The sequence below is a fragment of the Sebastes umbrosus genome, chromosome 9 (assembly GCF_015220745.1).
Source record: "Sebastes umbrosus isolate fSebUmb1 chromosome 9, fSebUmb1.pri, whole genome shotgun sequence".
Lineage (NCBI taxonomy): Eukaryota > Metazoa > Chordata > Actinopteri > Perciformes > Sebastidae > Sebastes > Sebastes umbrosus.
In genome coordinates, this window is record NC_051277.1 from 20,651,471 (window position 1) to 20,679,132 (window position 27,662).

The window sequence follows — 27,662 nt, forward strand, 5'->3', positions numbered from 1 at the left end:
TGTTTTGAGAAGTACCACACAAAGACGTACAGTTCGACCTTTAATCGATGGAGGAAAAGATCAACAGGAATCACACTACATAGGAGAAATAATACAGAGGGGGAGGTATAGAAAAACTAGTATTTGGAGACAAATACACCACATTTTCTTTACAATGGATTATATGTACATATTCAAATTTTTTAAGCAAAACAATTTTTTTTTTTTTTTAGAGAAAGCATATACCAGTGAAACATGATCTGCCCTTAATAATTCTGAAAAGTTAATGTCTGCATATGCTTTATACAAAATAGATTTTCAAACAATATTTGGGTAGTGCAAATCTTTTTTTTTAGATTCAAGCTGGTTGATTACTTTCACAAACAGTTTGTGTGTGAAAAAGACTTCTATCCTATTCACAGTATTACACAATTTGACCAAAGCCGTCACGTTAGAGTAAAAAAAAAAAAAAAAAAAGTGTTTAAAAAACAAAACAAAAAACAAAGAACTGTACATTTGTCTTCTAGGAGCTACTTAGTTTACACTGACACGTGTTGAATTTGTCTGTGCTTGCTTTGGTCACCTTGTAGTCAAACATCAAATAGGCTTTATGTGTGCAGTCTGTGGAGACTGATTACTGACTATGTGTATTTTCCTGAAAATCTGGCCTGCAGAGATAATGTTAAATGTGAATCTCCTGTATGCAAATAGCTTATACTGGAAAAAAGACTGAAATAAAAAGGAAGCAACCACATCTTGTTATGTGATGGTTTCTATTGCATATTCAGTTGTTCCCCTCAAAAATGTACAAGAAAGAAAAGCAAGGATACATTTTTGAGTGAGAAGAGGCAAGTGTGCGATTTCATATTTAAATGAACAGCAGCAGAGTTTTGGATGCACTGAATGTGAAAGTAAACAATGAGTAACCCCTATGCAGTTAATGAAGATGGTTTTTCAACTATTTTGAATAAACATCAGAAAGAAAAAATAAGTTTTCTGAGCCTGGGTATTAATGACGACGGTGGCAGCACATTCCTAAAAACTTTCCTAATCTTGACAAAAACAAAAAAAATACACCATAAATCACAGAAGCAGACACATTTTGGGAATCCACACTGACCGTTTTTGGTTCTTAAAAGTCAGGACATAAAACGACTGAACATGGACAACCACATACTGTGTGAATCAGACATTGTATTTCAACAACCTGAGCATGGGAAGCAGTTCACAATTCATTTAATGAGAGCTTTTCTATTTGTTGTTGGGATAGTTTAGCTACAGCAAAACAATTTGACATTTTCCATAATTAAATGAGCACTTTGTAGTTGCTCACTTGACATATTTATCCAATTATTTTAAACTGGCAGGGCGTCATCGTTAATACGTTAAGAGCATTTTTCGTTTTAATTAAGTGAATTCCTCTTTAAGGTTAACATTCACGTCAAAACCTGGATTATTTTGTGCTTTATACACACGCAACATAAACCGATGACGACTGATGAAAATGTTGCAGCACATTTCAAATTCCCACTTACTTACACAACACACGAGGAAAGAGATACTGGCAGACGTACATGATTCTGTGTGATTACACAACACGTCCGTGAGTGCCTTGTGTTACAAATACAGCTCAGTTATCATAATTAATAATGACCTCAATCCAGGCGACAGATGCTCAGATAATTGGACAAATTAAGAAGCTTCAATACTGGGACTAGCTTCCCTCTTCTGATGCAAAAACACTGACCAACTTTCAGCATCACTGAAAACAGACAAAACTGGAGTTTGGCACTGAAATAGTTCCCAGAGAGTAAAGGATCCATTTTGCTCGCCTCCCCAGTCAGCGACGCTACACTTTCACTGTGACCGATGCACAGTGCCTTTCAAACATTGGGGCTCGACTAACCTAACAAGACAGGCGAATAAACGTGGAAATGTACTAAAGACGCACAGACATTAAGACGAGGTGCCTACGGGGCGTTAGAGGAGCAGAAGGCTTATTAATAAGGAGGGTTCAAAGGTTATCAGCAGCTGTGGGAGGTTTTCACGGTAATATGAATCTGCCGACGTCTGATCCAAAAAGCCGTATGCACAAGCTGTCTATCATACAAACCGTTCATTTTAAAGGAAAAGTTTCGGGGAATGCGTTTACTCACTTTCTTGTCGAGAAAACCGATACCACTCGGAAACAGCTAGCTCAGCTCAGTCGGAAGGTGACAACATCTGCTTACTAGCTCCTCTACAGCTCAGCAATACACTTTATATCTTGTTTGATTAAAAATACACAAATTCTGCGTTTTAACGGGGTTATGTGTCTCACTATTTTTTTTACCAGTTGCCAGGCAACCAGCGGAGACTCCAGGAAGTTTACTGGTCAAAGCCAAGAAATAGTCTGGCACATAACCACCCGTAAAACTGTGAATTGTTGTTTTTACTCTTTGGTTTTGTACAGATTAAACAAACAAGATAAAACATGTGTATTACTGAGTTTTAGAGGTGCTGGTAAGCAGATGTTGGTATCTTTGGACAGAGCCAGGCTAGAGGTTTCCTCATTTCCAGTCTTCATGCTAAGCTGACACTAACTAGCTTCGTTTGTACAGACATGAGTGGTATCAATCTTCTCCTCTTGGCAAGAAAGCAAATAAATGCATTTCTCAGAATGTTAAACAATTCCTTTAACAAATACAGCAAAAAAAAAACAGGATGCAAAGGCTTTCAATAATGAAATATCCAAAGTCAGATGTGTACTGCGAGTATGGATATACTGTCGAGGAAGGATCATTAGTAGCAGAATCATGACTGCATGTTTGTTAGTTTTACAAAACAGACTGTAAAAATAACTTAAAATATGAAGGACGGTTATTTTGTTAGAACCACAGAAATTTGTTTTTTACGGATGAATTAAAAATGACATAATCTTGCAAACACAATAACATACGCCCTCTCTTCTCTGATTGGTAGACGCAGGTATCTAACACATTCCATTATTAGTCTATCGGGGCAGGAGTGGGGACTAAAATAAATATCAAAGCCGGCTATTCCCTATAGAAAAGGTTTCATAACTTCCATCTAAAGTCATATAATGAAGACTGGTACAGCATAACAGTCTTTCTTCACAGTCCTTTAAAGCCTTTAGATACAAAGTGCTCGAATCGCTATTAAGGAGTTGAGTGTGTGGGAGATAACGTGAAAAGGAAGCAGGCTTTGAATATTCGTCATTTCTGCGCACGGAGGATGGGCCGAGCTGCCACTTCTAAAAGATAAACACAGCCATTGAAGAAAAAAAAAAAAGGAAAACTTGCAACTGCATGTAACATAAAGAGTACAATCAACATACGATGAAGGTATACCATGGTGGGTTACAGAGAGCACGCCTTGAACAGGAATGAAGAAATGGCTAAGATGATATTTTTTGAAGCAAAAAAGGCACATATTTTTTTCCCTTTTATAATAGACGTGTGTAAACCTGGAAGAGGTCGACTTGTGGGAGGAATCATCCTTCTAACGATGATTAACAATCCAACAGAATTGTTTCTTATGTCCAAGGTATCAATCAAAGCAATGAAATGCTTTTTTAAATGACAGGAAAACAAGAGTTCTTTCCCCCATATGACTGATAAACATTTTGTTACAACCTCCTATAAAAACTAAATGAGGAACATACAGTCTAAAAGCCTACTTAAGAGCATGTTATTAATTAAGCTTTGTTACCTTCCCAGGTAACAACGACCTGGAAAATTGTATAAACTGTTACAATTTGAAAATGTAGAAAATACTATCAGAACCTGTACATAGATATTTGTTGTATCTATCTTAGATATCGTTCTGTATTTGAAGGTAAGAAACCTGAGACGACATGGATGCTAGCCTATATCTCTTTGTGATTATCTTTTATCTTACAAACATTTCCTACTTGTTATACACAACATCGTAGACTGCTCAACAAAACAAAAAAAAACTCTGTGCTCGCTGTCTCCAGTCTGTCCACTCTCTCTCCCTCCAGACCCGTGGAGCCGCTACACAAAGTTGCATACTCGCTTCCCACAAAACATCATTCACTCCTCGCCTCGGATCCTCGGCCCTGTCATCGTCGCTCCTCAGGGGGGGTGGGGGTGGTTGGGGGTTGGGATTGGTGAGGTGATGTGGTGGGATTTTTAAGGCATTGTGTCTGTTACAGGGGTCAGTCATCTCTGGTGGAAGAGGAGAGGTTTCACGCTCCCGGCCTTGAATTTTGGTAACTGGTTGCTGATGATCTCGGCGAGCATCTCCGGGAACTCCACACTCAAAGATTTATTCACAAACGTGTAGAAGCAGAAGTTGAGCAGTCCACCGACATACTGCAGACACACAGAGGAGAACGTGTGAGAGGAAATTCACACAGAAACACACATCTTGATATTGGCATTCAATATATCTGGTGTATAGTGAGATGGTACGTACACTGTACTTACAGACACCAGAGAGAGAGAGATACATTTCTTCATTAAAACATTCTGTATTTAAGGTATAATATGAAGCGTTTTCCTATGTGTGTTCCTAACAATGTATAGACACACACATAAATAATCCCTCTCAATCATCACTTCTGACCCGCTAGAGGTGTCTCTATCTGCAGAGACCCTGCAGCCCCCTGCCTTTATTTTCTCTTTTCTACTTATTTTGCTGTGTTTGGGACGTTTCTGGGTGTAAACGAAGAGCCTTTGGGCCTCACTCAGGGGCGTAACCCCCCAGCCAATAACAGCACACAACGTGTGAGCAGGGCCCGTTCTCATGCCCACGTTTGATACTGAAGAACAAGGCACCTGGGTGCGGTATTTGACGACCAACGGTTTGTTACGTCGCTGTGTGTTTTTATGTGCCTCAGTGTTTCCCCCCCTGCTCTTCGTCTCTCTCCTCTGCTGTGTGCAGCTATCGGTGTCAGTTTGACCGAGGGGAGCCACACACACACACACTCAAGCAGAGAGAGATTAAGAAAGCTGCAGAAAAGCAGGTGGTCAATAACCACCAGCTGATATCATGTACAGCCGATGTGATAGGATGCTGGATTTCTGTACCTCATGCATGGAGTCTAGCAGCTTGGTGAGCTGATAGAAACGCTGCCAGTTCTGGCTGGAGTTCTCCTCGCGCTTCACGATGGCTTTCCCCAGCTCCTTAATGTACGACATGCGAATGTCGTCGAACACCGCCTGGCTCTTCAGGCCGTCCTTTGGCACTGCGGGAGAAACTAAAGGTCAACATCTGGGACAAAGATAAGGATAATGCACTGTAAATTACAAAGAGGGAGGGACATCCTTTACATTTTAAATTATCACGTCCAGGCAGTGAAGGGCGAAAAAGGGCAACTGATTAATATACATCAGGTTCGTTGTCAGGATGCGCTCCCAGTAATATTTAGCAGCACGGGGCACTTACAGGTGCCAGAAACAAAAGCTGTACACCCCGAGGAGGGCTGTGTGAACTGTAAGCGGTGTTAAAGCCACCTGCAATTATCATTTAAATAGGTTTTTAATCTGTTTAATTAGTGAGTCTTTGTTTACATCTTTAATTCTCCTGCACTAGATTACCTTAGAGATAACATGAAGTGGAGTTGTGGGGAAATTGTGCGTGTGTATTTTTCTGCATCAAACCAGGTAGCCCTATGAAGACTCAGTTCTTATTTACAATAATTGCGTAAAGTAAAATGCTGCGATGTGATGTTTTGTCCTGTGCATACATCAACATTATCTCTCAGCCACTGTAGACAGTATTGGATCATTGAAGTAATAGCTTTGGTAATGATTGCATTAACACAGCACCTCGTTCGCCATGTTAACTGCTTTAAGGTAAAAACTCTGACCTGTGCTGAGCAGTAGCAGGACCTTCATGCACAAATACTCGTCGTGGGAAACCTGCAGCCGGACGAACTCGCTGGAGATCTTCAGCATCTGCTCGCACTGGTCGGCCATGTATGGCAGCTTCATCCGCTCCCTGTGTGTGGAATTAGACAGAAACGGTTGAACGGCACGTCTCCTTAAGTCATCGCTGATTTATAAGGGCTGCTTGTGCCGTCTCAATCAGGGAGATGAAGCAGCTCCCTCTAATATCTCTGTAGATTAAATGTTCAAGGTCTTGCCGCAAACAATTTGTGGATCCTATTTTAAATCATTCTTCCAGGAGGTTGAAGATGCGTACTTCAGATGAGTGAGTGTCATCTCAGTGATGAAGTAATATTGGGGGTGAAAGTGGGGACAAACTTGTAAAGTATGCTTAGGGGTTGCTTTTTCATTCCCTAATTTGAGTCACAGTGAACAGAAAATTCATTAAAAATGTAAATCTCAAAACACCATTATTCATATGAAACCACCTTTAAAAATTAAATTGTCAAAAAGGCTTTTACCAAACTGAGAAAGATTGTTTCAAGTCTGTCGTAATCAAACGCAAATATTAAAAAAAACAACAGAATTTGGTTTGGAGGCTGACTGACAAATAGAGAACAAATCATCACCAGATATTAATTACGATCGTATTAACTTTCAGCTTGTGATTATGACAAAAAGGGAAACAGATCAAAAGGCCTATTACAGCCCTGAGCATGGTGGCTGAGCCGACTGCTCACTACACTCAGAGCACTGTTTGTCATCGAGTCTATAAGAGGGATGAAACGCTGATTACTGATGACAGCTGACAGACACGGTTTGATTCTCTGGAGATACGACACATAGCACGGAGCACAGAGCTGCACGGTTATACGTAAACAAACAGATGTATGCGTTGGGGAAAAAAAAATTGGGTATTGTATAGTCTAACTTTCACTGTTAATAATCATAAAATACTGGCAATACTGACTGACACATGTAATATGGAGGATTTTAAACATTCCTGTGGTACTTTTGGTATCAAACATCAAGTTTTAGACTTATAAACAGACTGAAAATGGATTGGTACGTACTCGTTGATGACGAGGTCTGGTGCGAAGCAGAGCATGTTGCCGTTGCATTGCTGGTACGATCTCCAGCCCAGACCGAAAGACATGAGGAAGAGCCAGGAGCACTGCAGCAGAGTCATCTGGTCGTCCAGGTGCAGGTTCCTGAAACCTGCGGGGAAGGACATGGAAATACTTCAGCTGACTCCCAATACGGTCACAAATGTGTGAGAGGGTGTGGTGGTGACAGTGACAACGAAGAGTAACCAAATACATATATACTAAAGCATTTTGATGTGCACTAAAAATGTCCCCTTTAGCAGGTGGTACTTTGTAAATATCACATACATTTTGCAGAAGCAGAATCTGGTTGACATAACTGTGTTTTACCCATTTTTAAATACTTATTATATTAGAAGTGAGCAGCTTAACCTTCTCGTCTCTGTTTAGCAAATGTGTAGTGCCATTGTGTTGATTGATGCCTGTTTTGCACTGCAACAACACATTACAACATCTCCTGTTTTAAGATAACATACTTGTGTGTGTTGTTAAAATAAAATGTGAAAGAGAAGACCAACGGCAATGTGGCGAAACTATGTTCCGACAAAACATTTTTTTCTTTTGAAACTTGTTGCAACTGTAGATTAACCTCATCGTGTCAAATCTTTCTCTTTGCAAACTCACCAGTAAGTACAATCTCAATATACATAGTCTACACCAACTGAAATGGTCAAGTTCACACTCCTACTGGCAGAGTACACTACTGACCTGGTAGGGCCTTGGCCCACTTGACCGCAGAGATGACCTGCCGGCCGCCCAGCCTATTGAGGGTGGTCATGAGGCGGGTGGAGGTGTCGGGCACGGTGCTGTCGTAGCCGGCGTAGATGGTGTCCGGCTCGATGGCCTTCAGCAGGGAAAGCATCGTGGGAATGAGTTGAGGCATGCACTTGGGTAAAAGGGAGCGAGCCTCAATCGGCGGACAAGGAGTCAGCTCGGACGGGTTGCTCTGCTGGCCGCCCTTTAAGCGCGCGTTCTTCTTGGTTTTGCGCGCTGCAGAGGAGAAAACAGGGATGAACATGCAGGGAAATGAAGAGTGAAACAAAGATGAAGAGGAAACAAGAGCAATTTAACCGACTAAAGGATGCAACAGTTTGGCGTTATCGGTGTGATGTGTACCTTCCAGGTTCATGCCTGCCATCTGACACTTCCGGAAGCGGCAGGCTGGGCAGTTCTTTCTCCTGATTTTGTCTATTATACAGTCGTTCCTTCCAGCACACAGGTAATTATGCTGCCCTGAAGCACACAGAAGAGGAAGATTAATCTGTTATTTACCATCACTGCTGTGGCACACTCCAGGGGGAAAAACTAATTAGCTGTATCACAGTCCTTTACTTTGTAACTCCAATTTAAAATCATAATGACTCCAGCATTTGAGCAAACTTGTGTGACAGGTTAGTGATGAATGAGTTTATCACGGGCGATGAATAATTCAGTGAGGAAATAATGATGTCTTATGGCTTTGTACCTTCCACTGCTCTCTTGAAAAAGACCTTGCAGCTTCCACAGGTGCGAACGCCGTAGTGGCAGCCTGAAGCCTCGTCAGAGCACACCAGGCAGCTTTTATGGAGCCCGCCCTTTCCCTGTGCCAAGGATGCAGCGCTGACCACATCCTGCCTAGAGATAGAGTTGGAGGGAGACAGAGCAGAGACATGTCAGGGATATTCAGTCTCTCTCAAAGGTTCCCTGTGGAGCCGGTTTTCTACGAACGGGGCCCCATTTTGTTTGTCTTGTGCACGAGGACGCAGGACGTGTAGGAGGTGACGCGTACACATTCCTGCCAAAGGTTTCACACTATTCTACTGATCTACAGGTGGCGCTAACGCCAAGATAGGCAGAAATTCACTGCAAGATTCCACTGAGATAAACTACAGAGAGACACAGGAAGTCTTTCCTGCCTGTGGCCATCAAACTTTACAACTCCTCCTTCTGAGTGTCACATATTCTGAGTCAATAGACTGGGTCTGGACTTATTTCACCCATCAGCAGCTACTACCCCATCATTTATTATTATTCCCATGTGCAATACTGACTTAACTCAACTGGATAATAATTTGTGCAATAATTAAAATGTGCAATACCCTGGCATTTATACTGTACCTTTCAAGAAATATTACTATTTAATTCATATTTATACAATAATTGCATTAATATTTAACACACTTCTCAGCATTTCATGTTTTTCTACATATATTGTGTTATATATTGTAGCATCATGTACATAATTTACATTATATTTACGCCTTTATTTCTATTTTCATACATTTCGTTATGTTTATATAAGAGCGACTGTAACGTCCCAATTTTCCCCTTTGGGGATCAATAAAGTATTTCTGATTCTGGAATGCGCTGACAAACACAGTAAAGAAGAAATCTGCTCGCTAGTAAACATGGATGTAAACTTTTAGGGGGAAAAGAAAAAATCGGCTTTGTAAGTGTTTTATGAGGAAAATGAATTCATCATGCTTGTTAGACCGCAAGGATACACACAAATGTAAATATAACCTTTGCTTGTTTGCAAGAAAACACCACAAGGCGACTTTCTTTAACCTTGAAAACATACTGTACATTTGTGGAGGCAATTTCTGTAAAGAAGGACTCGAAAATCAAGAGAAAGTCTTTTAAAGGTTTAATAAACACTTGCAAGTGGGCAAACAACCATCAACATAAATGTTCAAGGCTGAGAGCCAGGAGGCTCTCAGTTTCGTGACATTTATACCCTCGCTTGCAGGCTCACAGTCGTATATCTCCCATTGTCTGTCGGACTGACACGTCCGTCCTTTTTAGGGTTACTTATCCTCAAATAGGCTCTACAAATTCGCTGACTAGGTGACCCTCACCTAAACAGAAATAGGCCTTAGGGGCAATGAGTGTCACCTGTCATGACCTTAGGAATGTGCACGTTTGTATTTTTCCAACACAACATTTTACCCACAAAGACAAATCATTGACTACAATCTTGACTTCTGTCTGTGAGAAGTTGTGTTGCACTGAAATGATCCTCATCACAAAATAGCTGCAGACATTTTAGTCAAATCCATATCAGACAAATACTGTATGTCAACAGTATGCCATTTATACCGCCTCTCCCTACTCCTGAAAGTATCCTCTCAGTTTTGAGAGTTCAGCTGTAGTTCATATTTACAACTCTACACCGAAACTTTAAATGAATAAACTACACAGATACACTACACATACTCCCAGCAGACTCTATGGGTTCCTTGTGCTTGGTTTTCCCTCAACTTTGCCTTCGTTCCCAACATGGGGAGTGAAGCAAAGTGAGTCCCATTGTGCCCGTTTGGGCCTTTAAACCCTAAATCATGGGACTATCTGCGGTCACGTCCTAAATCCAGCGGTTGTCATAAAACAGCCCTTCTTCCTTTGAGTGAACCTCAAACGTTTCCAGACTCAGTCAACAGAGATTAGAGGTGCACTTTTTCAAAACGACCACTAGAGGACGTCAGGCTTTGCAGCATCCATGCGCCAGGGGTCCACACCTCCTTTCTAACCCAGTGGCCACAGCAACAACAACAACGCCCACACTGAGAGAGAGAGAGAGAGAGAGAGAGAGAGAGAGAGAGAGAGAGAGAGAGAGAGAGAAAGAGAAAGAGAGAGAGAGAGAGAGAGAGAGACAGAGAGACAGAGAGACAGAGAGACAGATATGCAACAACTGTGTCTGTCTGTCCATGTTGACCACAAGTCAACCGCAATGACAACAAACTGTTTTATTTGATAAGAGCTGCCCTGAACTGTCTCTGCAATCACATCAACACACTTGTGCAGATTTGAGCCGGGGAGCCAAGTTCACTCTTAGTTATACAACATGAGGGTATTAACATGAAAGCAGCGCAGGCCCCAGCAGTCAGTTAGCCTTGTAGGATGGGAAAACCTGAGAGAAACATCAAAGCATCAAGTCCAGAAGCATTCAGCAGCCAGATAAATAAAAACCTATCAGGAGAGAGACCTCAGAGGAGGCTGTCTAGCCATGACACAGCTGAGAGCTTTCTGAGCACACACTGTCGTCAATAAGTCTGTCCATTTACCTCTTATGACTCGTATTCAATATGACTGCTGATAGAAGTGAGCTTTTGTTTCCTGAGGGGCTTTTGATTGCACTCTGTATTGTTTCGTACAGCTGAAATTCAAACCCCAAAATCTTTGGGTTGGATTGGGGAGGCAATACCAACACTGAACAGCTCCCTCCTGATCCAGCTGTGAGAGGTGAAACGGGGCAGATTTAATTGAGAGCGCGGCGACTGAATCAATGAAACTCCAGCAAACCAGCATTTTCAAATACATCCGAGTGCCTGCTTCTTTTTTCTTCTTTTTTTTTTTAATAACATTCTGCGTAGACGCTTTACCAAAAGTTTAGAACAAAAATGTTTTAATTTCCGCTTGGTAGTTACAGCCAAGATGTATCGCACAGAAGCAGTAAACAAATCACACTCCATATTGTGTGCACAATTTATCATTGTTTGAAGTGGACAACCTGAGGAAGGCAGGAGGGAAGGAACATCTTATAAATATTTATGGCTACAGTGAAAATCAAAGAGTTGTTTTTTAGACTTGGAAATTGGATTCATCATTCTTACTAAAAAATAAAAAAAGAAGCTACACATTTACAGAGAGATTAATCATCCATTTGTAAAAGTGGAAATAGGGAAAATAAAAATAACAATCGCATATCTAAATCCAACAAATCCAATACTCCAAAGGTGAACCTATGATCATCCTTTTTTTAGATTAAGTAACCAGAATATATCAGTGTTTCTCAGCATAGCGTCATCTTTGGTCTTACAAAACATTTTATCAGGATCGCCACAGATCCATAAATAATGAAAGTTTGCACTAAAGTAAAGGAAAATTGATAAATAGAGTTGCACCATGGAGTGCACGATTAACAACAGCAAGCAAAATTAAAATTAACTATTTGTTCTGGACAGCACTTAAGCAGAATAAGAGAAAGTGGTTTGTAACAGACAAAACAGTCACAAGCCTATTGGACTTCAAGCTGTAAGCTGTGGACTTTTATTACCTCCGCCAAGGGCGTTGGAAGTAGGTTATGTTTTCACTGGTGTTGGTTTGTTTGTCTGTCTGTTAGCAGGATTATTTCAAAAGTCTGCAATGGATTTGAATGAAATTGTTTGGAGGGGTGGGGTGCAGCACAATGAACAACCAGTTAGATTTTGTTGGCGATCCGGATCACGATCCGGATTCAGGATTTTTTTAAGAATTCCGATCAGCCTGAGCATTAAGACCACATAGTATAACAAATGCGCACTGCAACTGATGACGCGTTGATGACGCTTGACCCCGCCTCCTTCTGAGAGCAGAGAGATACGTGTGTGGATGTGTGGCGAGACATCGAGGTGCGGGAGCTGCTGTCCGTCCGCGGTGAGAAAGAAAAAAGTGGTAGATGACGGGATGAGAGACAACATAGTGTGTAACGTTATACAGACATAACAAGGCTGCTGAATGAGAGAGGCATCCGCTGATACATTACACGGAAACACACTGTGTTATTAATAAGCCGACCACCTCGCGGTACCGCCAGCTGTGAGCTGTGATCTGTTTTTAAAGTCACGCACCTTGGGGGAGGTCTGCGCTCTCCGAGTGCCATTCTAGTATTAACAATGGATCAAATGACTATGTGAAATGTGAAAGAGGCTGCCAATAATGATAATATTATCACCCAACTCTGCAGTTTCCCTCAGAATGTTTTAGCATCTTTCAGCACATTGTTTTAGTTTTGCAGCCCATAACTTTATGATTTTATTCAGTGCCACCAGTCTCATCATATCGAGACATCACGGTTCAGTTTGTATTTATTTTCTACAAATAACTTTTGCCTCCAACCAGCACGTCTGAATTAGGGGTGTAAGGAAAACAATATTATGTTTTGTGATACTGTATAGATTCTCAAAAACTATTTAATTAATAGTTTACATGCAAAGATGAACTCAGTCAGTACTTTATTTCATTCCCTCTCAAGAGTACGTGCCCTCTCAAAGTAGTGCTATGATGGATGTTCAGGAACTGTGATGAATGCAGATCCCACTGTTCTGACTGCATTAAAAAGATCAGATTTTATGCATATGGTGTATTCTTTATGTCAGTCTCATGTATCGTATCGCCAGATTCTTGCCGAAACGCAGCCCTAGTCTGGATATCTGCTGTTTGGATCACAGCCAACAGTCCTCCAGAAAACACAGCCTGGCCGAACGGTCACGCGATATATACAATTCATACAAAAGCTGTGCCGCTGCGATGATGTAACCAGCATGCCATCTGTCTCACACACCGATATATGTGGGGTTCCCTTAACACGCTGTTATGAGAGAACACACACACACATTATACAGTATGCACATACACGCAGACAAAAGCCCTGCAAGCTCCAAAAGGAGGCCGTTGTAAGCAACAGGGTGGGCGGCGGAGGAGGCTAATGAGTCCAGAGTGATGATGACGGATGATGTCAGAGGGTGTGGAGGGGTAACCAGTTTGTCCTTCATTGGCCGACTGGGATGGTGTCAGCAGGAGAGCTTTATTAGATGGCTGTAGGCTACTGGTTCAAATCCAATTACTTCAGCCGCTTTACGTATACAACAACAAAGTAAGCCTGAAGTGAAGTCACTGCTTTACAGTGTTTTCTCTAAACTCAATTTGAAATCAGATGACATTCAAGTGAGCCACAAAACAAGTTACAAATCAGTTTTTTTTGTGGATTGTCAGACATAAAACCAATCAAAGCTGCACGCTAGTGCGGGGAGACCAAATTTCCTCTTTCTGAAACCATCTGTTGAAGTGAGTGCTCGCGATCGACAGGAAGCTCTCGCATTCTCTCAGAGTTTATTATCGGTCAGAGCACAGCCAAAGCTCGAAAGGCAGAGACATCCAGAGATGGGTCTTGACTTCAACAATTGCGGCGCTGACAAAGTTAACCGCTTTACTTCAGTTGGGAGTGTGATCAATCAGCCTGGGTTTTAAGGAGGCAAGCCACTTCACGCACTTACGATAATGCCGGTGGCCCAGTGCCCTGCTTAACAATTCATAATCCCCTTTTAGCTGTCACGAGTAGCTTGGCTGGCCCCTGCTCTATACACCCTAGCCTTTGTCAACATATCCTTGCAATTCTTTTTAGGTGAGGTGCATTTACTGTAAGTTTACTTCATTATAATTTACTTAATTCAAATCAGGTCCAGCCACTTTTAATTAGTCATCTTAGAGAAAATTATATAACAATCACTTCCTTCAACTGGTTGACTCACCGTGGTGGAAATAATAGAATAAGGATTTTCACAAAAAAATCTGGCTGCATGCTTAAAACCTGATTTCTGTGCTATATTAATACTCTGAATGTAAAATACATTGTCTGTGCAATATATCGTTGATGCAATATTCACCTCAAATGCAACTACCTTTGTTTACATTTTATTTATTACATCTACCCTACCTATTTTACAAGTTCAATTACCTCTGTTTACATTACATCTATTTTTATATTTTATACTTCTAGTGTAACACTTCTGTTTACATTTATTTATAACATCTACTTTACCTGTATTATTTGCTTTATAACTGTGTGTGTTTTTACCTGTTATATGTTTTATCTAACTCGTTTAGTCTTGTCAAGTATTTGTTTTAAAGCACTGACCAGAAGTGGCAAACTGTGAATCTCGTTGTATTTAATACTATGACAATAAAGCTTTCTATTCTATTCTGTGTTCCTGTACATGAATGAACATTGCACAAACAGCTCCTCATCTTCATCAAAACTCTATGAGCGTGAGCAAAGCAGAAGGAAGTGCTCCTTCCCCGAGGTAAGGGCCACCAAAATAGAAAGGGGAACTGGTCTGTGCGCTCTGAATCATTCTTGCACGCAGAGAACAACAACGCAGCTTCTGTGAGGGAGTGGAGAGACTGGGCTTGTTTGGCCAAAAAACTGGGCTGGATTTCTCTAAAATATCTGCCTCCTGCACCCTCCAATCAAAACAGTCAGTATGTCTTCATAAGTGCTTGACATGAGTGCAACATATTCACTAAACATAAGCCATGCTGCCACAGAAAATAATACAATAGAGATAGAGCACCCTTTGGAGGTCATCAGGTGCTTTAATGACCGTTGCTTTGGGTCATGAAACAATCCATTAGTGAGATACTCTTACATGTGATGCTCCCTCGGTGTCACGGCCTGCAGGGCCTCCCCGTCTCCCCTTCCCTGCTGTATTGACAAACCTGCTTAAATATCAGCAACTACTGTTTGGCTTCAAACATCAGAAGAAAAGACTAAACCTGGCTGAGCACAAGAAAAATAACCCCAGAGGATTTGAGTTTCCACATTAGTTTCCATAATAGGAGCCGTTAGTGGCTGTGTGTAGGTGGGAGGTGGCTTTCTGGCCTGTAAAAATGAATTGGAGGCTTGCTGCTGCTGCTACTGGGTGTGCATAACCATAATACCTCTAGCTGGATACTGCTGGCTGTGGGAGGAACCCACTCCCAAAGTTTGGCTTTGCTGACTCGACAACTGCACACAAAAGTTAAGAAGAAGGGCACAAACAACTCACAGACTTAGCTGCATCCTCTTAACCTCAATATGGGGACTTTCTGTAAGCCTATTCAGTGTCAAATCACAACAAAAACTAAATACAGAAACTGTGGTTGCAGGAGAATGCGGTAATAACGCGAAGGGGACTGGAATGGTTGGCATTTGATCTGGTGCGTTAAGTCGGCGCCAGCTGTGGGCAGGCGGGAGGGAAAGTAGGTCAGGAGAGTGAGAGCTTCACGGCAGCCCTCTGTGGTTCGCCTGCTTGCCATAGCGCTCATGATGACACACCCACATGTGCACACGTCTACACACTCATGCATAATACACAACGCTAACAGACACACAAGCGAATATCATAAAAAAGTGATTTACAGCAGCTGAATGCTTCTGCTGACAGTCGAGGTCTCTGCCCTTGGTTGCAGGGAAGCAAAGACAGGGGACGAAGAGACCGAGAGAGAGCGAGAGAGAGAGTGAGAGTGAGAGTGAGAGAGAAAGAGAGCGGTGAGGGGGTGTGCCAGATCAACACTGTGCACTAAATAGCAACTCTGACCAAAGATTACTCCCAAAACACAGAGCCTAGACTGAGATTGGAGACTACCAAGCTTTATATAAATACATATAGCTATATATATGGACTAAAGACCATAAACTCCTCATGTATCAAACCAGGCACCGAACCACAGCTGATACATCTGACAGCTGTTCACTCCACCAGCTGAATCTATGGCCTGACTTTATCACACTTAGTCACTGCAATGGTTTGATAAGGCTCTATATTCTCAGCTGAGACAGAATAATTACTGGATAAATACCAAGCTCTACTACTGAGCTTACACTGTCATGAAGGAACGCACACATGCAACAGGTTGTTACAAAGTCCTGCAGGTACTGCAGCTGTCAAACAAAGCCCAGAGGGTAAGATTCATACCTATGTTTCATCAATAGGAGGCATTAAAAAAAGTATCGCAGGGCTTAAAGCAGGGAAACTTTCTGGGCCTGAAATGTGTGCGGAGGTTAGGAGAAAGTCACGTGCAAGTCACGTGCATTACTGAGCACTTCACTAAGCCACAGTGTAAACAAGAGGTAGACCTACTTTATTCATACAGAAATATAGGCTTCCTTATGGCTGTATACAATATTTGCTGATATAACAAAGTCTGCCATGGTACAATTTCGATTTCAATTCAGGGCCTGCGATCGATTTGAGACAATATCATATGCCCATTTAACACAATCAGTTACATTTAAATAAACTCACAAAGAGCAAATAAATACGATTTGTCGATTTTATTACTGAGGTCTGTAGGAAGGAGGTGGTGAGACAGACGTGCCATGGGAATTTCAAAATAAAAGGCTCATCTTAAAGATGATATGTATCGATGTTTTCACTTTGCATCAATGATATTGGATCATTGAATCTATTTTTCAATCGAGATTGATGTATCGTTTAGGGATGTGACGGTGAGGACATTTTTCCACAGGTTAATAAACTTGTGCCAACACCGGTGTTACCGATTACACCGGACATTTTACAAGAAAAGATGACGGTCAATATATGTAGCACGCTTACTTTGCTCTTTAACGTCGGGTGGCTGTGTGTCTGGGCTCTCTGGTCCAGCTTTCGCTGCGAGGCCGCAGGTTTCCACCTGGAGCCGCTTCGCCGCACACACCGGCTGTGACCGCTCCGTCCTCCTCACGGCGGTTGCCTCATTAACTTTATGGTTCCCTTATAGCATTGAGTTTAAATCTGAAATATTGCCAAATAGGCGCTTTTGTTTTTCACTTCGACACCAAATCCTCCGCCATCGTCTTGTCTGTCAACGCTCTCTCGTCCCGTGTGTGAAATCTGACTCCTGCTCCTCTGTGCTGAGACTCCGTACGGAGCAGACACTTTCACTCTCAGTTCGTAGTGTCCGTTGTCCGACTATTTATTGATAACACGGCTCTGATACACGAATATGAACTAAATGGGTTTTATTTCTGTAAAGAAAGCAAAACGACGGTGGGGGAAATGGGTATGTAATGTAATCGGTTTGTGCCCAACCACCAAGTAACACCGTTTAACACCGACTACTGAGGCAAGCCTAATATCGTTACACCCCTACTGTATACATACATACATATACAGCCATATTCTTGCTACGCAAAAGTTTAAAAAAAAAAGCAAGAATATTTTCCATAGACATAAAATTAAGTATTTTACTATTTAAGTATTTTCAGTGTTGCCAAAGATGTTTACATAGATAGTTATGGAGTTTTGCATCTTAAGTATGTTAGTTGTTTATCTTGTGCAGGATGCAAGGCAGACAACATGGGGAGATAGTGTTAAGAGATAGAGTATGCTGTGACAAAGGAGAAGAAGAAGTCAGAAAAACTGCTTCAACACTAGCTGTCAAGTGTTTTTCTTCCTGAGCTTCATTCAGCAGTGAGTCATTTTTCAAAGGTGACTCAATATTCCCACATGTGAAATTCTCTGGAGTTTTTACCACCTTAGCGAAGACGCTGCTGGATGTGCTCTTCAGCTTGCCCAGGCACTGCTTCATGCAGTCCAGACTGTGTTACTGCTGAACTAGGCCTATGCATTATTATTAGCGAGTTAATATAAGGGCTGCAACTAACACACATCTTCATTATTAATCGATTAATTGTTTGGTCCTTGTCAGAAAACAGTGAAAAATGCCCATCACAACTTCCTAAAGCCTCTTGTGACATCTTCAAATGGCTTGTTTTGTCCCATCAACAGCCTAAAACCTAAATATATTAAGTTTACTATTATATAAGACAAAGAAACGCAGCAAATACTCATATTTACACAGCTAAAACTAGGTAATGTTTCGTTTTTTTGTTTGAAAAAACATTTAAATGATTAATACATATTATAAAAGTAGTTGCCGATTAATTTTCTGTCGATGGATTAATCTACTTGTTTCAGCTCTAGTTAACATTCAGCAGACGGTGAATTGTTACAGCTGATTAATGACTAGAAAAACTGAACTTCAGTTATGAATCCATCTCCTTGAATGACTTCAGCGAAAGCCTGAATGAATGACCTTTTGTGTGTGTAAAAACCTGAACCAGACATAACTCAAACATGCACATAAAGAGAACACTAGATGCTGAAGCTACACAACACTGCTTTGTCTAAATGTGTGGCAGTAGAACAGCTCTATTCAGAGAGCCAGCTGTACTACTCCTGCAAACAACGTTCCTCAATTACGCACAATCGACTCAAAAGCCTCCAAGAAATTCCAGGAACCTACAGTGTGCATTTATAAATAATGTTTTTAGAGATCACGTGGTCCAAAACACTTTGTATTTTGTCAAAGAGCCCCGAGGAACAAAATGGGGAACGGGCTAAAGTCAGGAGCAGGATATATGGCTAAGTCATTACATCTGACCTAGAAATGGAACTCCCCACTATGGGCTTGGCCAATCAAAGGCGGAGTAGGAAATGCCACTCTAAAAACAAAAAACACATAACACACACCTACTAAATGAGCTGTGTGATTATCTGCCAGAGCAATTATATTTCTGCATATTTTCTCCATACAAAGCAGGTATTTCCTTTGAGTGTTAATTAGGTCATACGAAATTAAAACCAATTATCATATGATGAGGGGGTGTGTTTCCGACAATAGCGCAGGATTACTCAAGGTGAACTATGCTTCATTGTGTGAGAAGAACCGGTTGTTTCTGAGTCACGCAGTCCGTAAAACTGAGTCAGATCAAAAAGTGCGATGAATAAAATGAACAGCCGAGGTAAGGAAAATGTAAGCACTGGTGAACCGGAGATGTGGGAGACGACTGGTGACGTTGCGAGTCCCAGCTGACCTGCACGGTGCAAAGCAGCAAGCTGTGAGGCTACGGCAGGTCAGGTACTTCGTGCCATGCGAGGACCCCTGAGCCTCAGCAGGAAGCGGCAGCACCGTTGCGTGAGAAGCTGGAGGAGATGATGACCTGATACCAACCGCAGAGCAACCGCACTCGGCTAATATCAAGCCGTTAAATGTCACACAGGTTGAGGCGAACAGGCACCGCACAAAAACACACTCCCACTCACTAGACACACACACGCACACACAGAGAAATGCAAAGCTCACACACAGATAAGCCAACACACAACAGCCACACACAAAATTATCTGGGCTCGCACTCACACGCACAGACATAATCCTATGCTTAAACACACACGCAGACACTGACACACACACACACACACACACACACACCTCTACACAACACAAAGACAGGGCAATTAAAGCCACATGTGAAATGAAAATGAGGTGTATCTCGTGTCCCTCCCCATCTGTTCCTGGTCACTAGGCATTAGGACGACTGTCTGTGACAGTCGTGAAGATGTTACCAAGTATCATTTCCACAAACAAAATAAAAGAAACCCACAATAACCACATCTATGCACTTGATGACGTGACACACACCTTTCTGCACGCCAATCTTTGAGCTGATCACTCCCTGTCAGATGCAGTGAATCAGACGGGCGTGCATGCACAAACAAAAAAGGCTTTAAGACGCGTGACTCCACAACTGTTGGTGAAGAATTTCTATTCAATAGTGGATCCCAAAGCCTCAATCACAGCTGCACCCGTACAACTTTATAGGGCAGTAGAGTAATAACTGTACAAAAGACACTTTGTGGGGCCGTGTGGAGTGCAAATACTGTGACTCTATACTCTATATTCATATGAATGGGAACTCTCTAGCAAGAAATCACAGCAGAAATTAAGATTAAGCAAAATCACATGACTAAGTAGGTGGAACATGCAGACTTTTCCACTTTTCTCTATTACAGAACTTACTGTACAGGCCTGACCGCTCTGTAAAGGTCACAATTCATTCATCCCTATTGTTGAATGAACTGTTCCTTGTGCACAGATCTGCTTCAAGTTAAGTGCACGTCTCAGGTTTATTTCTGGCATAATGCAACTGGAGGATCGAAGAGATCTGCCCAAAACAACCTCATGGACCCTCATTGAGTGGGGATGTCTGTGAGAAGCCGAGCAGAGCCAACAGGCTGCTAAACTGAAAAGTAAAAATGAATAAAACGCTATCTGGTATAGAGAGAAAACTTATGATGATCACACATTACAATTGGGACATGCCACAAACACAGACACGCTGATGCGAAAGCTTGTCCAGTGAGAGGGAAAAATAGATCAAATGTCTGACTTGGATAAAAGTGGAATTCCCCCGTCTTTTTAACAGCACTTCCTTTCTCCACATCGTGGTGATTTTTACTGCCGCCACGTCCTATAGAGTCCACGAGCCTGTCTCACAAAGCAGCATTAGTATGTTGAATAACTAACATAAGGGTTAACCCATTTTTGTCTCAGGATGATGGCTCAGTTTTAAATCGAGCTCCGTTGCTACGGTAACCAACACCGTAAACCAAACCTGTAAGGAGCCGTTTTTTGTTCAGGCTTATCAAAAACGTATAAAACGTCCACCTCCTCAACCATCAACTGTGAGGGAAAAACAGTGTGAGAAATACAGTAGATGTTTGTTTGTTACTATAAAACGACACTTTACAGGTAGCTAATGATGCTTCTGTTAGTAATGTATTTAATTTGCTGCTATGGTTACATATTAATTGTGCTGAAATGACTTCATTATATGACTGACAGTGCAGCTCAGGTGCACAAGAGGCCCCTTGATGAAATCTAAAACTATAACTGAGATGACACTGTGCAAGAAGTTTTACCACTGTGCTCTAACAAAGTGCTGCCTTTTTTTCCAAAACAAAAAGAATTACAGTAATAACATGACATCAGCCTTATAATTGAAACAAGGAAGAGAATCTTCACACTAACAAGCAGCTAGTTGTGTAATGAATACCTTGTTTTCTTCACAGCCTCTTTAGTTACACGTCAACCATTTCCTGGACTGTGTTCCAAACCCAATCCAGGCTTAGCATGAGAAAAATGCAGAGCCCTAAAAATAACACCAATTATAGATCCGGTATTTCCGGCATTAAATGACTAGCATCACTTTTTCCTCCATTCTCGTCATTAAAATGTATATCTTTTACTTTGTTTACATTTTGAAACTGCAATATCGTGATTAATAATTTCAACGTGTGTTTTATGTGACGCTGCTGCTGCATGTGACTGGCTGTTTGCCGCAAACCCTAAATCCATCATGTGCATAAACTCATAAACTGGAAAATCCTGGACTGACGCCACTAGCTGATAACCACCTTCGTGAGAGCTGTTGTGCAGTATCGCCAATGTTTCATTTGTGAAGCCGGATAACAGAGCCTGCCTAAGATAAACTATAAACAACACATGTAGGGCTGAAAAACTAAGTCATTTCTAGCACTATTCAATAATGTTGTCAATGTCCCATCAAAAATAATGATGATGCCGATCACAAGTTACTGAAGTCCAAGTAATGTTTTTAAATTAGAGGCTCACAGAGGCACTTTTTAAATAGATTGGTGCGGGGTATATGAAGCCCTCTCTCTTTCTGATCCTTTGTTTCAGGTTACATGAGCTGTCAAACGCACCTCAACTACTCAGCACCGAAACAATAGATTAGAAACAGGTCAACAGTAAGGTGGCGTAGACAGATAATCAGCAGCCAGCTGTTTTAATTAAAAGATATCCACCCAGTCAGTGAGCGAAAAATCTCTTCGGGTTGACATTTCACACGGCTCAAAAACTGCATTCAAACGTCAGTAATGTGTTCATGCTGAGGATAAAGAAAGGCTACTGTCAGTACAGTAGAACACCGACAATCCTCTATCCATGGTTACTACACGAGACAATATAAGACACTAAACACTTAAAGGACACAATACAAAATAAGTAAAGAAATGATTCAAGGAAAGCTGTGATGCAGGTTACCATTTCTTAATATAGTGTTATTCAGCTTTCTATTATGTCAACTAGATTACTAAACTAATAAAGCAAAAAGCAACAATCGTTAACTCATTCTGCTGATCAACTAATTAATATAATGACAAATCATTTCAGGTTTTGAGAAGTTTAGGCTTATTTCAAATATTCTGGAGGAAGATAATAAAATAAGACATAACTCGTCTCACCACATAAATGTCTTAGCTCAAGTTTGTCAAACTGAAACGACAGGTTGGAGTACATTTCTTACCTGGGAAAGCTGGTGGGGTACAAGGGAGAGTTTGAGAAAGCATCGCTGGCCCTGAGCATCGCAGAGTTGTCCACGACACTCTGGATCCTGTTCCAGGCCCCGCCGATGGTCGTCACTGGGATAAACAGGCTGGACACTTGCTTCTGATCCTTCTGTTGCTGAGCTTCATTGCTGCTGGGGCTGACTCCAAAGTGGTAGCTCTGTCCTCCTGAAGTGCTGACCCCACAGATGGAGATGGTGTTGGCGCTGGGCATGTCTGTGGAAGACGTGCCGCTCATTTGGCAATAACTCTGGCCTGCTGACATCTTCTCCTGTTTGATCACACCTTGCGTGCAGAGCTGAATGAAGCCAGCATCTTTTTCTTTTTTCACCAACGCAGACAAAGTGGTTGTAGGAAGTAAGGAGGGAGCTGTTGATACGCTAGGGCTGGACTGGTCTGGGCTTGTCAGACTGCTGCCATTAAGAGCAACAGAGACTGCCCCACTGCCATTAATGCTCTCAGCCACGGCAGGCTTTATGTCCCTCTCTGAGCTAACGTCCCCAAGCAGAGAATCGTCCGCCAGTGTGGACAGGAAGGCGTCATCCCCTACATAAAAGTCTGAGGGGGAGCCAGTGAGCTCGAAGTCTTGGAGCAGGTCCAGAGTGTTGTCACTGAAAAATTTCTGGTTCACGTCCACATCTTTCCCTATGTGATCAAAAGCATGATCAAGGTCAATGGGATCCTGGTCTCCTTTATCCATGGAGAAATCCTCTTGTTTCATGTGGAAGAAATTGGGATCTGATCCCCCAATAAGTGAATCCATACAGGACTGGGAAATGTCTGCTATACTGGCCTCCAACTGGGGCAAATTGTCCCTCAAGGTTTGACGCCCAAACGTAGTGAGAGTCTGTGTCTGGAGTAACTGCTGCTGCTGCTGGAGCTTCTGATCTTTGGCCAGACCCCGGGGCTCTGGATCTTCCAACAAGGGGCCTACTGTGGCGGTGGTGGTGATGGAGGCAGAGGTGAGCTCCTCTGGAAGGGGGCTGTTGCTGAGGCCGTTAAGCACCTGTCCTGGCTGCATCAACGAGCTGGATGGAAGAACGGAGGCGATGGACATAGCACTGTGAGGAGCCACTTTCAGCAGACCTCCCTCCTCAGGGCTTTCAGTGTAGACCAATTTGCTTAAATGGTCATCTCTTCTATATGTTATCTTCTTCACTCCACCTTTGTCCATCTTGTTATTGTATTTTTTGTGTTTGTGTGTGAGGGGAGGGGATAGACAGAGAGAGGGTTAGCAAACAAGGCTAAGTAGAGTACATAACAACCACATTAAAACACAGTAAAATGTTAATTTTCAATTCTTGACTTCATAGATATAGCAGGTATGGAACACTGGGCTGCAAACATGCACTTGACAAAAAGAGAAAATATATCACATTGTAAACAAGCAATCACTACAATTAAATCCTTCATATAATTGTTCTCGGTGTCCCCAAGGTCTAGGGTGGGTGGGATGGGAGGGACCCAAAGGGAGGGATTTGGGGGTGGAGGGAGAGGGGGCTCAGAAGTTTTTATTTAAATGATTTTTTGCTGTTGTTTGTTGTTATATTTCTTCTTCCTGTTTGTTTGTTTTTCTTTTCTTTTTCTGTCGCTGCTTGCCAATTTTTGTATTGATTAGTACATGGACATTTGTGATTATATTCTTTTACTCTGTCGGTGATCTGTCAATTTGTAACACCACCCTATATAATTATGCTTAAATACCAATAAAAAATATATCACACAAATATTGAAACAAAATACTTATTTGGAATATTGAGTGTAGCTGCTAGAAAAGCAATTACTAAGAAATGGCTTAAACCAGATACCCCATCTTTAGAGAACTGGTGTAATGTTATTTATGAAATATTTGTAATTGAAAGAATTACTTTCTCAATGAGGTTTCAAGAAACTAAATCTGAGGACATTTGGAAAGAGTGGAAAAAGTGTATTTCCCCAAAACGCCCGTCTTTTGTTTAATTTTTCTTTTTTTTCTAAATGTAATTTTTCTTTAATTATTATTATTTATTTTATCTTATTTCACATGAAAAGCACCCCATATTATATTTGTGTGTTCTATAATTTCATTGTAAAAAAGTGGGAAAAGTTGGTTCACTTCATATTTGTATCTAATTAAGTATGTTTATGTAAATGTCTGAGTAAAAACAAATAAAGGAAAAACAAAATGAAAAAAGAAAAGAAAATAAGAATTCTACCCCATCATTAGAGAACTGGTATGATGTTATTTATGAAATATTTGTAATGGAAAGAATTACTTTCTCAATGAGGCTTCAAGAAACTAAATTTGAGGAAATTTTGGAAGTAGTGGAAAAAGTATATTTCCCCAAAACGCCCTTCTTTTGTTTAACTTTTCTTTATTTCTAAATGTATTTTTTTTAATTATTATTATTCATTTGATGACTGCATGAAAAGCACCTCAGGTTTTATATGTGTATTCTATAATTTCATTGTAAAAAGTGGGAAAAGTTGTTTCACTTCACATATTTGTATCTAATTAAGTATGTTTATGTAAATGTCTGAGTAAAAACAAATTAAGGAAAAAAAAACAAAAACAAAAAAACACCGGACAAACTGGATTATCAGACATGCACTGCAATGTACGTTAACCTAGATTCAGGTTGTGTACATGCAGAGAGCAAGTAGTAGTAGAGCAAGTCTATATGAGACTAAGGAAAGTTGCCAAGCATGCCCCTCCTGCCTGCCTGCGCCCTTGATAGCTATAGAAAGCTAAAGCTACGTTCACTCCAAGGCCTATAGAAGGAGGCTCGGACACAGGTCTTGTTGAGAAGGATACACGCATGCGCAGTGTACCTAAAGCTGCGGCCGTGAGTTACAATTGGCTGGCCAGATCTTACTGCGCATGTGCAATACACCCCTGGAGATATGACGCGTTCATGACGCAGCCTCCTTTCTATAGGCCTTGGCTACGTAGCAAACGAAGCTAACGTTAGCTATCCCCTTTTAACAAAAACATTCACACGATCGCACAGACAGCAGTGTCCATCTGTTATACACTGTAAAGTAAACACACATAACAACGGGTCCGACCTATGAAAGCACACGCAAGACAAACAGTTAAAAAGCAAAGTTGTCCCAAGTCTAACATATGCTAACTTTAGCTTCTTTTATGCTAACTGTTGCTAGGTAGCAATGTGGCTAACGGTTAGCGCGAGCCTACATGTCGTTGACAGTTAGCAGCTAGGCAACACAGCCCGTTATAACTGCACGTTTAGCGTTAAATGTGCTACGTGGCTGTGTTTGTCTGCAGCTAACATGTATATATTAATGTGAATAAAAGCTCATATTTACCGTTGAAATGACTGATGTGTCCACAAGTCGTCTGTCAACATTGTTTTGGTGTAAAGTGTGCACAACACGCAACACTGACTCAATGTTTGTTAACGCTGCTCCTCAAAGCCTTCTAGAGCTACTTGATCAAAACACGACAACAAAGCACGTCAAGCTGCCTGTGTCTGATCAGTCCAGCTGTAAATAGTCATGCAAACTGCGTTAAACTGACTGAGCTGTGGAGAGAGTCGCAGCTAGCTGTTAAGGAAAGTAAGTAAGGCGCTAACCTCCACAAGAAAAACATACAAAATGGAGAACTGAGTCTGAGTCAACCCCCATGACCTGTTTACAACACGGAGCGCCGCCTGCTGGGCAGCCCGGCAACTGCGACTTGTTATGAGGCTGGAGCCGCTCATTTAGCACTTTGAGGATTTAAAATTAAAAAAAAGCAATCATTACGATGCATATTCACACACATATTTCCTTGGCAAAAAAATAATTCTAGTGCAATTTTTTTTCTTTTTTTTTTATACTTTCTTTTTTCCCTTTCTTCAAGGTTGTTTTCATATATGCAATTTACAGTTCGTAATTACAATAGTTTATAAACCATTTTTTAAGCAGATGAGCTTATAGACAAACTCATTAAGTACGCTAGAGAAAACAACTTCAACATTCAAAATTGAAATAAAATTAAGAAAAATAATAAATAATAATAATAATAATGATAAAAAGAAAGAATAGAGTTAAAAAAAAACAAAAAAACAAATATATAGTAATATCATTTACATGGGCAAACACATCCTCCTTCACGTCAGGTCATCTCCAAGCATATGTATATGTGCATGCCTGTTAACCCATGTAACTATATTTTTCCTTCTGTTTCCATCTCTTCTCAAAAACATCCTCCATATTCCTTATTTTGTGAGTTCCCTTTTTTTCAATATTATATATATATTTTTTTTTTATCATTTTGAAACAACAGAACAAACATTCACAAACGTCCCCAATAATAACATTCTCGGCACAAAGAAACTTAACAAATCTAATATTAATATAAAAGAAGCCAGTATGGATACAGGAAAAACATATTATTATTATATTATTATTATTATTATATACATTGTGAATCACAGATCAGTGTTAGTGCTGCATGTGATGTACTGGACGTAAGGGGACCTTATTCTTCATATATAAAACAAACAGGTCCATAAGTCTACCAGATTCAGGTGAGCACACACTTTTGAATGCATATTTCCAGGTAAACATCCACATATGACCTTTGCTATACATAACACCAGCTTGTGACCTATATAAAACAGCATATAGAGATGATGACATGCATTGTCATGCCTTAAATACAGCCTTGCATCTCACTTCTTCCAAACTGGATTTTCCACCCGACAGTTCTTGGCTTCACTGTGCAGTAATGCTGATGGCTCTATGACAAATTCACTGAGCAGGACCTGAGCAATAATACATAAGTTCCAAACCCCTGTTCTCCTGCTATAATCCAGAAATAATGACTCAGTAACGAGGGTTCATATTTCTGAACATTGCTGGGAAAACTGCAAGGAACATGCACTTTATATGTGCCTCATATTGATGCATTATGTTCATTTTACATCAAAATACATACCTGTGTAAAATTAAGAGGTATTAACCAATGCATTGTTTGACTCTTTTATCAGTTTATTTGAGAGCAGATGGAGCATTTTATATACAATATA

The 27,662-nt window shown here is 41.0% G+C and overlaps 1 protein-coding gene across 1 annotated transcript; it reads right to left on the reverse strand.

Moving 5' to 3' along the window:
- Window positions 1-3,229: 3,229 nt before the first annotated feature.
- Window positions 3,230-26,254, reverse strand: nr3c1 (nuclear receptor subfamily 3, group C, member 1 (glucocorticoid receptor)). The gene is made up of 9 exons (XM_037781190.1): window positions 25,957-26,254; window positions 22,608-23,821; window positions 8,406-8,554; window positions 8,057-8,173; window positions 7,649-7,930; window positions 6,908-7,052; window positions 5,816-5,946; window positions 5,034-5,191; window positions 3,230-4,316 (listed from the first exon to the last, which is right to left on the reverse strand). The coding sequence occupies exons 2-9, from the start codon at window positions 23,819-23,821 to the stop codon at window positions 4,164-4,166; spliced, it is 2,349 nt and encodes a 782-aa protein (XP_037637118.1). The 5' UTR covers window positions 25,957-26,254; the 3' UTR covers window positions 3,230-4,163.
- Window positions 26,255-27,662: the final 1,408 nt, after the last annotated feature.